At 41.5% G+C, this 12,879-nt stretch overlaps 1 protein-coding gene across 1 annotated transcript; it reads right to left on the bottom strand.

The window, feature by feature from the left end:
• Positions 1–878: 878 nt before the first annotated feature.
• Positions 879–3,771, bottom strand: LOC147622469 (PHD finger protein PERSISTENT TAPETAL CELL 1-like). The gene is made up of 3 exons (XM_086822649.1): positions 3,474–3,771; positions 2,898–3,243; positions 879–2,814 (listed from the first exon to the last, which is right to left on the bottom strand). Exons 1-3 carry the CDS (start codon positions 3,769–3,771, stop codon positions 1,260–1,262), a joined length of 2,199 nt encoding a protein of 732 aa, XP_086678775.1. The 3' UTR covers positions 879–1,259.
• Positions 3,772–12,879: the final 9,108 nt, after the last annotated feature.

Raw genomic sequence — 12,879 nt, 5'->3', positions numbered from 1 at the left:
ACACTCAAGAATTCAGTAATATAAGCCATTCTACCTGTGATACCGTTATCAGGATCAATATTGAAGCTAATGAAGTAAAGAGTTGCAAAGAAGGGAAAAAAAAAAGGGGGTTAGAAGTTTGATTAAGTACACCAACCAAAAGTCATTTGGTTGCTGTCTATTGATCACATAATCAATCCATGACTAAGATAGACTAGTACTGATATCTAAGTACTGATGTCTACAGACTAGTGCTGTTGTCTACTGAGGACTCTTGTTTACTAATCGACGAAATCAATGCATAAATAGAATAGACTTGAAATTAACTTAACGGAGTGGTCCACTGTTAGGTGCGTTTAAGCTTTCAATTAAGGGTGCCGCATGATAGGTATATATTGTCGTGCACACACACGACCAACTATATGAGTTTACGCTTCCGAACTCTCCATCTTATAAGGTATTCCAGACAAGTTGACATGTCAAGAACGCTTGAACTTGAGGGCGTAGGAAGCGTTTAGTGAACATGAGAGAGCTTAGACATTACTTGGAGGGACATTTAACGTAACAATTGTGTGATACCAAATACCTTAAATTTTTTAATCAAAAATAGGCCGCAGTGAGTATAATCTATTAGCAAGGCAGACATGCATGAATTATTAGAAAATTGCAGGGCCTGGCGGATGCGCATTCATGCAGGGGGCACCTTACTATATCCACCTACTTCATATGTTAATGTTTTTCAACAACAAAAAAAAAAGGGATTGGAGCTGGCAATCATCAAGGGAAGTGAGAAACGCATGGGGATCAGATTAATGTTTAAATAAACCGTGCAAGCAAGTATGGTGAATGTGGGTTATGAAAAGTAGACGCATGTATAAAGTAGATGCATGTATTGGAAGATTGTTACATGTACATATGGAGGATGTTAATTACTACAAGGGTGGCGAGAGTACGATGTTACTACGCAATTAAGGGAGTAACTCGTGGTGATTAAGTGGGGGGATTCAGGGGTGATTTAGGGGAAAGGAGGTGGGGTTAAGGGGCGAATGTGGGTAAACTGGAGGAGATTACTGGGCCACGGCCAAGGGGAAAGCATGGAGACCTTAAAAGAATGTGGATGAGCAGGAGATTGAGGAGGATGATGGTGAATCAGGGGGACATTATTGGGTGATTAAGGGGGAGATTGAAGGGAAGGAGGCATTGGAGGTGGTAAGGAGGAAAAGGGGTGATTAAGCGAAAAGTATGGAAGCAACGTGGGCGAATTGGGAGGAGGTGGGTGATTAAAGCGTCGCTTTAAAGAAGCCAATGGAGCAGTTGCTGCAGAGGAAGCGCTGCGGGACGGCATCGGAGTCGGCAATGTTACCACAGCGAGTGTGCTGCCAGACCTCGCAAACGTCGCAGGCGATCATACGCTCGCCATCATCATCCTTAGCACCGCAGGGGCAGTCGACAACCCAGCTGTCGCTGCCGCCTTCGAAGCGGAGCTCGCTGCCTGCATCGACCCCACTGCCATGCACCACTACATGGGAGCCCGACTCGATGTTCCCAAACAGCAGATCATCATCATCTACACCGTCCAGCGTGGGAACGACCTCTAGTTTGAAATCGCGCATTATGAAATAGGTGTCTCTGAAGGCCCTCTCGGCCTCACGCTTGAGCTCGCCCACGGTGGCATGCGGGGGAAGCACCACCAGCTCCGCAGGCGGGCTCGGCCTCTTGCTGACAGCGCCGCTTCCTACGCTGCTGCCGGTACTAGTGCTTCCGCTGCTGAGCAGCACATCCAGAACATCGTCAAAAAGCCCTTCCTCAGCCTGGTGCAGCAGCTGATCCTCCTCCTTGATATGAACAGTGCACATGACCCTGAGCATCTCATCGTCGTCCATCCCCCACTCTGTGTTGGCGCAATTCCTTGTGACTTCCCCCCTGTAATCCTTTATCATCTGCTTCGTATCCAATATGATCCTCGTTGCAGTTGGAATCGCTGTCAGCACGCTCTTCAAACCTCTCCTCGCTGGCTTGTAGCTATCCAGCACATGCCTGTACAGATACAGTATGTCTCTCAGCACCTCTGCTCTCCCCACCTCGCACACTGTATTCAAAGCTCCCAGCTTGGAATCAGATCGAATTGCACTACTATTTGCAGCAACGCCGCCACTGACGTCGTCCAAACTATACTCCAGCACTTTGGTGATGGGATTCACCGCTCTGCGCACCACATGGCCCCCCACCACCCTATTACCAAGCGATTTCAGCACGAAATCTAATAAACCAGTGTCGCCGATGTAAACCCTAGCAGCATCCCGCACATCCTGCCTTGGCATCCACTTTTTCTCACAGTTTTTCAGAGCTTCGACAATCACCTGTGTCGCAAGCTCTAGCCGTTTCACCGACCATCTACAGGGCATTTCATTTCCGGAGGTATTTCCGCTGCCGTTGCTGTTGCTGCCGCCGCCCTTGCGCTCAAGGTCTCTATTGAAGCTGATCTTGGGATAGCTCTTGTTAGTAGTTGCGTGCAGAGGCAACCTCACCTTGAGTTCCATCATAAAGCGAACCAGGTCTCCCACTGTCTGCAGAGCTTGGCCGCTGATCCGCTGATACATGGACACGATGGAAATCACATCTTGATCTACACCTTCAAAGTGCTGTATCATCACGTTCAACGGCATTCCACGGATTGCTTCTATGGCTTTGGCATACATTTGCTGTGTGATGCCGAAGCTTCCATGGCCAAACTTGTATCCCCATCTGCCGAACCAGGATTCTCCATAGGCCACACAATGCAAGAGCCTGAACTCAAGCGATCTCTTCTTCGCGAGGTCCTCCACGCTTACTTTCCTGACATGCAAACAGAACAGTCATTTTTTGCGTCGAAATAGAGAGTGGAGAGGATCGGAGCTAATAGCGCAGAAACGCTTTACCTGGCGCGAAGCATAGCACAGATGCGATCCCAGAGGTCGACTATTTCTCTGCCAGATGCGTACCGCGATCCTTTCTCCCTGCCATTCACGCAGAGAAGGTGCCCAAAGCCGTTGCAGTGCAGCACGCCATGGAGGAGGTGACTCTGCAGGTCCAAAATGCTTCCTTGCACTGCATCTTCGTTGCATGTTGAGCAGATGTAAACGGAAGCCGCGATGGGGTCATGGCAGTTCGGGCACACCTTGCCGCTTGCAGCTCCGGCAACCCCTCCGAGCGGCCGGTCACCGATGTCCGGCGCAGGTATGATGAAATGGTAACGGCGGTTCGAAACCAAGTGGTGACTCCAGCCTGCTCATACGACAACAGCAAGTGTGGTGAGATTTAGGGTTTGCTCGATCTTGGCGTTACGGTGTGTTGCAATACTTCGTAACAGAACGGAAGAATGATCAGATTCGATCGGAAGAAGGTCAATTTCATGATTGGCGCAAGCCGAGCCTTAGAGATTGTTGTAAGCTTGACGAAGATTACTGCTGCAGTTATGCAGCGAGATCATGATTAAGCTCCATTACTAGACTCACCGATGCAGCGGCAATGATCGCAGTGAGGATGACGAGAGTTCTGGATGTTCTCCTCTACGATAACGAGAGTGATGTGAGCGTTGTGCACGTCCTCCTGCAGAGCCAGACTCCAAGCTGATCGGCCCTCCACATCGTGAAGCTCGCGCTCTGCAACGTTCTGCAGGAAAGCTCGCACATTATCGCGGAAGGGGCTATCGTAGTCGCAGGGGCATCCTGGATCGCCGAAGGTATGGAAGCTGAAGACACGCTCGTTTCGTCTACGCTTACGGGAGGCAGGGTTGTCCATGGCCTTGAACATTGGCGATAGCGCACAGAGAGAGAGAGAGAGAGAGGGAGAGGGACAGGGAGAGAGGCAGGGTTAGAATTTGAGGAGGAGAGGATAGGGAGCTAGGGTTTTGAGGAAGAGAAGATAGGGTTAGGGTTTGGAAGCAGGAAGCGAGTCAGGGTTTGCTGCAGTTGAAGCAGAGAAAAGCTAGGTGTTGCAGAGGTGCAGGGGAGCAGGTTAGGGTTAGGTTTAACGATTAGGGTTTGCAGAGGGGTAAGGGTGAGTGTAAGGGTTTGCAGGAGGAGGGAGGGCTGCAGGATGTTTGCATTGGCAGTGTGATGGGAGAAGCAGAAGGGAGTGTTTAAAGTGAAAAGCGAGACCACCTAATTTTGTTAAAAACAAAATCGGGGAAAAAACTGAAGGCCGGTAAAATGAAATGATAGGCCCTTCTCTCGTTATTTATTGTTGGGGGCTGGGGATGGCCATGACGATATGCATCATGCATGGCCATGGATATGCCCAATGATGCTCCAATGCATATGATGTGGCATGTGGCGAAAACGGTTTTTGGGAACTACCCACGTGCGAAGCGACCGTCAACTGCTTCCAAGTTCCCCCTATGATGACACTCTCGAAGCGCGCTCTCTCTCTACTCTCTACACACACACACACTCTCTCTCTCTACACGTACTTTCTCTTTCTAAATCCCGGCTGCACAACGATCCCATTTCCTTCATGCGGGAATGTGAATCACTAGCTCAACTGGTTGGCAGCTCGTGTGTGTGTGTGTGTGTGTGTGTGTGTTTTGCCTTGCTTCTTGAACCACCTCTCGATGTCCATCCTGCCCCCAACCTCCCAACCATATCGCTTGCTTGAGCCCCCCACACCCTCTCAAATTTTAAAATTCCACAAAACGGACCACCTTTCCCTCTCTAAAACGGGTGTGCTCTACCCTTCCTCATCATCCCCTAACCCTACATCTCTCGCAAGCCATAACCATCATTCCACCCATAGTTGCTTGCGTCACCCCCGTTTTTGAGCATTTTGGTCATAAAATACTTACAAAATTTTTTAAATGCCTGTCAAAAATACACTAGAGCAACACTACCTGTCAAAAATCGAGCTTGATTCCACATGACCCCTGCATAGAAAATCTGAGATCTTCCATCCCTTGAATTTTTGTAGATGGAAAATAAATTGCCAATTTTGCCCATCCTTTTATAAAATGTATCTAACTTACCTATTTTGATGGCAACAAAATATTAGAACAAGTATTTTAGAGCTACTCTGTCGTTTCTTAAAAGCTTTAATGGTGGCTATAAATATAATTTTCTCTCTCCACTCGCGTGTAACCAAGTAGGGAATGTGTTCTTTCTCTATAACTGTTATGGATGTGTGGATGTGCAAAAGTCCCATCGTGCTTGATTTTTGATGGGTTTTGCATGCTTTTGCCTATTTTGTAAATATTTTTTATTGTATATTTTTAATAAAAAACGCAATAAAATAGCTAGCTTTCGTTCACTTTTAGAGAAAACAAAAGATTTCATTCAAAAATTAAGCGTGACTGCAACGGATGTGCAAAAAATCATATGAGAACTCTAAATCAAGCCTGACTGCAATGGACATGTAAAAAGTCATTATTATCAAAACTCTAAAAAATCACTCTCATTATTTCTTCTCCTTTACCACTTTTAATATATTTGAAATATTGATTCAAGCTTGAGAGAGAAATTGTATGGCTTGGAAGGTGGGTACTATCACTTCTACGATAATGTTATTTGAAGTTGAGAGACAAATGGCATGGATAAGGAAGATGTTGATTTTGCTTCCAAGATATTAAAGGTCATCTTCTCAATTAGTTCAAATATTGAAAGGTAAACAACTCCAAGATGAAAAGTTTTAGCATTGAAAGAACCATTTTATACCTACCTAACAAAAAATATTTTCATTGAAAGTTGAATGACTATATACAAAATTCTACGGTGATTGTCTAGATTGATTAGTTCTTCATTTAAAGTTGTATAACTGTATACAAAGTTCTATAGCTTGATTAGTGCTTCATATATATTTGAGTACCTTTAGATCATTGACAACAAATTTCTAATTGCATTAAAAATCAACTACCCATGAAAATAATGGGACAACAGTTATTGTAATAATAGAAGAGTATAATGTGATTTGTTTCTTACTAGATAAAATCTACAAAAATAAAATTTTCTATGGTAAATAAAAATATCAATTCAAGTAAGTACAAGGAAACATTGATGATGGAAAAAAGAATAAAAGGAATGCATCAACATTGTTGCCTAAAGTTACAAATTAACAAACTATTTATACTTAAATAAACTATTTTTGTATCAATTTATGTGTGTGTGTGTGTGTGTGTGTGTGTGTGTGTGTGTAGACTTTAAGTGCTTTTATAGGTCATAATTTCACTAATACATCACCCTCCTTCTTATGCGATGTCACTTTGTTGTCAGTTTGTCTTTCATTAAATAGTCTTGAACCTTATAAAGTGGAAACCTCATATCTCTTTGGCTTATAGTGATGAGAGGCTCAAATTGAAGAAATCTCTTTAGGCACTAAATTCACTATAGTTTAGATTTATTTTTTTTCTCAAGGTTGAAATCAAGCTTGTTTTCTCCTATAAACATCCTTTTGGGGGGGGGGGGGGATTTAAGTAGAAAATATTCAAAAGTAATTTAAAGGCATAAACTACCTACCTCCATTAAATTTTAATCATGTCTTGGAGGATAAGCCCAAATTTCATTACAACAAATGGACCCACTTTTAATGCTTACATGAACAAATCAATAAAGAAAAAGAAATTATGTTGGGTATGCAAGCATGGATATAACTGTTGTTACAAATGTGTTGTAGCTGCATAAGCCTCTATGCATAGGAACTCATAAGGCTCACTCATGAAGCTCTATGCATAAGCCTTTATATGCAAGAAAGTTTTATGCATTGAGGCCTCTATGTATAGAAGCTCATGAGGCATTTGCATGAGCTTCTCTTACATAGAAACTCATGAGGCTCAATGCATAAGCCTCTATGCATGAGCTTCTATGCACTGAGTCCTCTATGCATAGAGGCATTTGCATGAGCTTCAATGCATAGAAACTCATGAGGCTCTATACATAAGTCTCTATGCATAGAAGCTCATGCATAGAGGCTTATGCATAGAGCCTTATGAGTTTCTATGCATAAGCTTATGCATAGGCTTATACATTAAGCTCTATGCATAGAGATTATGCATTAAGCTCATGCATAAGCTTTATGCATTAAACTTATGCATAGGCTTATGCATAAGTTCATGCAGAAGCTTTATGCATTAGAGAGCTCAATGCATTTATGCATTAACCTATGTATAGAGTTTATGCATAGTCTTATGCATTAAGCTCATGTAAAAGCTTTATACATAGGCTTAATGCACAAGCTCTATGCATAAGCTTTATGCATGCATGCATGCGTAAAGCTTATGCATAAGTATAATGCACAAGCCTATGCATTAAGCTTATGCATAGGCTTATACATAAGTATAATGCACACATGCATAATATTATGCATAGGCTTTATGCATACATGCATACATAGAGCTTATGCATAAGCTTAATGCACAAGACTATGCATTAAGCTGATGCATAGGCTTAATGCACAAGCTTTATGCATAAGCTTTAATACACACGCCTATGCATTAAGCATTAAACTTATGCATAGGCTTATGCATAAGTATAATGCACACATCTATAAGCTTATGCATAGGCTTATGCATAGAAATATATGCATAGGCTTTATGCATACATGCATACATAGAGCTTATGCATAAGCTTAATGCACAAGCTGATGCATAGGCTTAATGCACAAGCTCTATGCATAAGCTTTATACATACATGCATGCATAGAGCTTAATGCATAAGCTTTATGTTCTCCAAACTCCCTCAACCACCCACAAGCTTCTAGCAAGCATAAGAGGTAAGCCCTTGACTTGAATCTTTGCTATTGTTACACCTCTCTAGGTGTGCTGGCGGTGATTTATTCTATACTTGTGATTTTTTTTTTGCCTATGCATAAGCTTTATGCATGCCCTTGACTTGAATTTTTGTGCTTTTTTTTTCCTATGCATAAGCGTTATGCAAGCTTATGCATAGGCAAAAAAAAAAAAGCACAAGTATAGAATAAATCCTCGACACACTCGGAGGAGGTGCAAAAATAACAAAGATTCAAGTCAAGGGCTTCCCTCTTATGCTTGCTAGAAGCTTTTTGAAATCATGCATGCATGAAGCTTATGCATATGCCAAAAAAAAAGCACAAGCATAGAATAAATCCCCGACACACCCAGACGAGATGCGAAAATAGCAAAGATTCAAGTCAAGGGCTTACCTCTTATGCTTGCTAGAAGCTTGTGAAAGCATGCATGCTTAAAGCTTATGCATAGGCCAAAAAAAAAACATAAGTATAGAATAAATCCCTGGCACACTTGGGGGAGGTGCAAAAATAGCAAAGATTCAAGTCAAGGGGTTACCTCGTATGCTTGCTTCTAGAAACTTGTGGGCAGTTGAGGGAGTCTGGAGAAGCCTAAGATCTGAGTCTCCTTGCCAAAGATGTGGGCCATTTACCTTAACCTAGCCACAAAAATAAAAATATTAGTAAATATTTTATTTAATAACTTAAGTAAACTATTAAGGCATATGCATAAAGAGAAGAGGGCAATATAAGGAAAAGAGAGAGAGCAAGAACATTGAGGTAACTCTCAAACCCTAAATAAAACACATAATCATTTTTTTTTGCTTGACATTACCTTAAGCTTGCTTGTGATGCTTATGGAGAGAGGGTTTTCTTGCTTGTGAAGGGAAAAGAGAGATTGTTGGAAACAAAGAAGAGGTGAGAGCTTTGTAAACCCTACATAAAACATGTTATTAATTAGTTTATTTTCAATTAAAAAGCTTAAAGAGAAAATAAAAAAGACAAGAGCTTGAGATTACCGTAAGTTATGCTTTTGTGATGCTTGTGGAGAGAGACTTTTCTTGCTTGTGAAGGGAGATGAGGGTGGTTTGATTGTGAAGGGAGATGAGGGATTGTGAGGAAAAGGGCTTATGTGAGAACATCTTGATAGCAACAATGAAAAGAGGGAGGTCAAAGTAAGGAAGGCCACAGCTAGGGTTTGGAAGGCAAGATTTGAGCTCCAAGGAGTAGATATTTGATGGAGAATAGGCTTCGCACCATGCAAGAAGGAGGTATTCTATTTTTTCATAGTACGCAGCTATACAAATGGCTAAGGGCCACGTTGAGCGAAGTTATAGCCACGCCTAAATTCGTGTGGGTGTGGCTATCCACCTCGGTATCCATCTCGATATAGATGCATCCATAGTAACCACATACTAGGGGGGGAAAAGGCGTCCCCTATTTTTATAGATTCCAAAGAGTAGTTTTTTACTCAAGGAATGGATTGTTGATGCACATTTACATTTTGGATGTTGGTTTGCCGGTGCCCACCATGCATAGACGATCGTCTTGCCACCTTCTTCTCTCCAAGGATGACACACCACCCATGAGAAGTCGGCATGAGTGGTTGTGTCAAAAGATTCCATGTCCATGTGAGAGATGCAAGGGAGTAATCATGCGTTTATAGTGAATCACAATAAAGCATGTGCAAGATTACGACTAATTCAAAGATATACGGCATCCAAATTCTCAGTGAGTATATATATTCACTATCACATGTTCTTACACATGTGATTTATGTATTCATAAGGTTATCCGTGTTTTAGGACAAGGAGGAGACACATCACAAAATGACAGAGTCTATGCCTCATTACTCTAGGAGAAAAGTGGATGATTGCGTAGAGGCTTTAGAGACCTCCATGCTAGAAGTGGGGTGATCCCGCGTGCTTGTCATGGAGGAAGAAATGCCTCCAATCAATGGAACATGAAGTCGATGAAGATTTAGGCATGGACAAGATGATTAATGACTTCTTTAAGACCGACACTACATTTGACAAAGATCAATTATATGATAAGTTGCAAGACTTCACTATACGAGGGATGTGCATACTCCACCCTTCATGTGACCTTGGAGTTACTAAACTTGCAAACCACGTATGGTTAGGCAATGCTAGTGTTACAAGCCTCTTTAGGTGAGTCTCTAACATTTGTGGTTAGTAATTCATAATTTTTGGTACCCTCTATTCAGATTTATAGATGCTCCCTTGTGTGTATGTAGGCTCATGAAAAAGATGCTTCCTCTCGATAACAAGATGCCAAAAGCAAACCTATACATGCATGTGTCAATGATTGGGTGCTATTTAGGGGTGCTAAGAATCAATCATCTTCTATATCTGATGCACATCATTAAAAATGTAGCATTGAATATTTGGGACCACATAATTGGCAAGAGAGTCTTTAACAATTCAGGAGGACATGAGATTGATTTAACGCCTCCCCACCATGACTTGTTGGCCAATAGTTCAAAAGAATGCAAAGGCAACTTACCTTAGATCTTGACAAAGGAGGAGGAGACGAGAGTAAAGGATAAATTACCTCCTTTTGTGGTTCTATGGGTGTCATGCGTTCTTTAAAGGGGGCATTCACAAAATCAAAGAAGAAAGAAGTAACTCAAATGTATGGTCTAAAAACACATGATTGGCACAAGATGTTACAGGCATGTTCATTTTTCTTGTATAAGCTTCATGACGATCTTGCATTGTAATTAACATCGATTGCAATATTTTGTGCTACATAGTTCATTATTTCCATATGTATTAGCAAGTGTGGAGATCCAAAATTACACAATGCCATGTACAAAATGGGGGCAATGTGATAGGTATGAAAAAGTTAAATTCCAACATGGCTTCATTTTATTGTTACACTAGTTTGTAAGATTAGTTGTGCTAATCAAATGGACTCAACTACATATTAGGTACATAATTTCCAAGGAGATCCATGCATCCACTATTGATGTAGCCCGAGTAATGGCAATAGAGGCAGTGGGCATGATTGAGGAAAACTTCCCAAGAACTATCCTTATTAGTCAATTAAATCTTATGGTACGCTTGATAGATAAAGTGTCGGTGTGTGGTGTTGTGCATGCTCAATGGATGTTCTTCCTTAAGCATTTTTTAAAGACCTTGAAGGATTTTGTTAGGAAAAGAGCTAGGATAGAAGCAAGCATGGCAGAGGGCTGGTTAGTGCAAGAAGCATGTGTCTGCATTTCAGAGTATCTCTCTCGAGTGGATCACCATGATTGTGGCGTAATGAGGATGATGAGTGCATGGTGTCCCATGCACCACACAAGACAAAGTAAGAGCAAGGAGGATGGACATACCAATGTTGAAGAAGATGAAAACATTTTGTATTCTCAATGGTGACATTATGAAGAGATGGGTGGCAAGGTATGAAGAGGTGAGAAGAAATAGATATGAGGAGAGAAGAACATTTAGGATGCATTTGAGACGCTTGCCATTTCCTCCGAAGCTTGCATCACTTTTGAAAGATTGTACAATTGATTGGCTTTATGAAGAAATGGGAAAGGAAAAAAAAGATGGAGAGGGGATGGATAGAAGAAGAATGGGAGTATGCAAGAGGATTTGAGCCTCATGTAAGTATGTCTCTACTTTCTCTTTTTTTAATCCAAGTAGAATCTTATGATATGGTTATTCATTATAAATATATTATGTTTGGTGTTGGTGGTAGTATAAGGTATACAATGCCATGTGGTCAAAGGAAGGCATTTTCGCACTCAATGCATAGATGCAAAGAGAAATACTCAAGATTATGGGGTTGTGGAAAACTTTGAGGAGCAAGAGAGTGGAGTAATGCTTGATTATTGTGGCATGATTTAAAACATCCTAAAGATTGGATTCAAGACATTCTAAATTTTTATATTGGATGTGAAGTGGTTCAAGGATGTGGTGTGTGGAGGCATTCAAGCAACCATGAAAAGGCATCCAAATGGATTTATGGCGATTGATTCCATAAAATTTGGCAAAAAAAAAGAGAGACACACTTGTGCTACCTCACCATTGTAAACAAGTAAGTTCTAACCACAAGCTTTTACTATATCATTCTTACGCATTTTTTATTACACTCTATGTATTTCTTCTTATAAGGTTGTGTTTCACGTGGATATAAATGACAATAAATGGTGGTATGTCATATAAGTCACTCCTCATTCAAAGAGTATTTTTAAAGATAGGGATGTTAAAGAGAACAGGGATATAGTGGCAGTCAAGTACAAGATGAAGAACGCGAGATACCACCAACTTATCAAGATAAAGGAGTCACTATGCAAGATGATGAGAAATCAATTGAATCCTTGAGCATAATGATGTTGAGTCCACTAGCAATGGGATAGATCTTTTTGTTGGTCTTGCAATAATGGGACATATTGACCTTGAGATAGACCAATTAGCATGTATGGAGTTAATGGAACGTTGCGGCCGATGTTGAGCTAAGTTCACCCTAATCCATTAATCAATTTCTCAATACGCTAGTCTTAATTAAGTCCATATTGGATTGTATTACATTTTGTGCTTTTTTGTGATATTTTTATTACAAAAAAACCCAATCCTTTGCTCTCAAGGGAATATTGTGAGCTCTCTAGAATGCTCTTTAGAATTCTAGAATTTGTTTTCATTGTATGCGGCTATAGTTGTGTGCATAGCCATACAGTGGAACTGCACACCCTATCTCATTGTGCCAGGTCCCCTCTCACCACTCTCTCTCCTCTTCACATGACTATCCTTTGTATGGCTATCCTCCCCTTCTCTTGGTAAGCATGCTTGAGGAGGAAAAAACCTCCTGACGAGGAAAAAGTGCTGTGACACGAAGTTGGGGTTTGGACTTCGATCACTTCTCAAAATCAAAACACACTTGTATGAAATCTCACAGCCTCCTCACCTCCCTTTCTCTCCCTAAGTTAAGATAAAGATATACACATCAAAGGTGAGATCATAATTCATGGAAGAAAAGATGAAAGGCTCCGGAGAAGCAAGAATTTTTGCCAGTCTTGCAGCTCCAAATAAGAGGGCAATTCTTTGTTGGAAGAAAATCTTCCGACTCAGGATTATGTGAACGGAAACATACGGGAAATATTGGTAAGGTTCATCCGTTCGAATTGGGCGATTTGGACGGAACATATAA

Source organism: Cibotium barometz, chromosome 28 (assembly GCF_041138505.1).
Source record: "Cibotium barometz isolate CiBa-2024 chromosome 28, ASM4113850v1, whole genome shotgun sequence".
Taxonomy (NCBI): domain Eukaryota; kingdom Viridiplantae; phylum Streptophyta; class Polypodiopsida; order Cyatheales; family Cibotiaceae; genus Cibotium; species Cibotium barometz.
The sequence above is the reverse complement of the archived record's forward strand: the minus strand, read 5'-3'. Positions and strand labels throughout refer to the sequence as shown.

Bases quoted from the DNA above. Each gene is read 5' to 3' on its own strand.
- LOC147622469 (XM_086822649.1), bottom strand. From the start codon at position 3,771: ATGTTCAAGGCCATGGACAACCCTGCCTCCCGTAAGCGTAGACGAAAC. The intron at 3,244-3,473 runs GTGAGTCTAGTA...TCGTATGAGCAG, and splicing joins CGATCATTGCCGCTGCATCG to GCTGGAGTCACCACTTGGTT. The intron at 2,815-2,897 runs GTAAAGCGTTTC...TTTGCATGTCAG, and splicing joins TGTGCTATGCTTCGCGCCAG to GAAAGTAAGCGTGGAGGACC.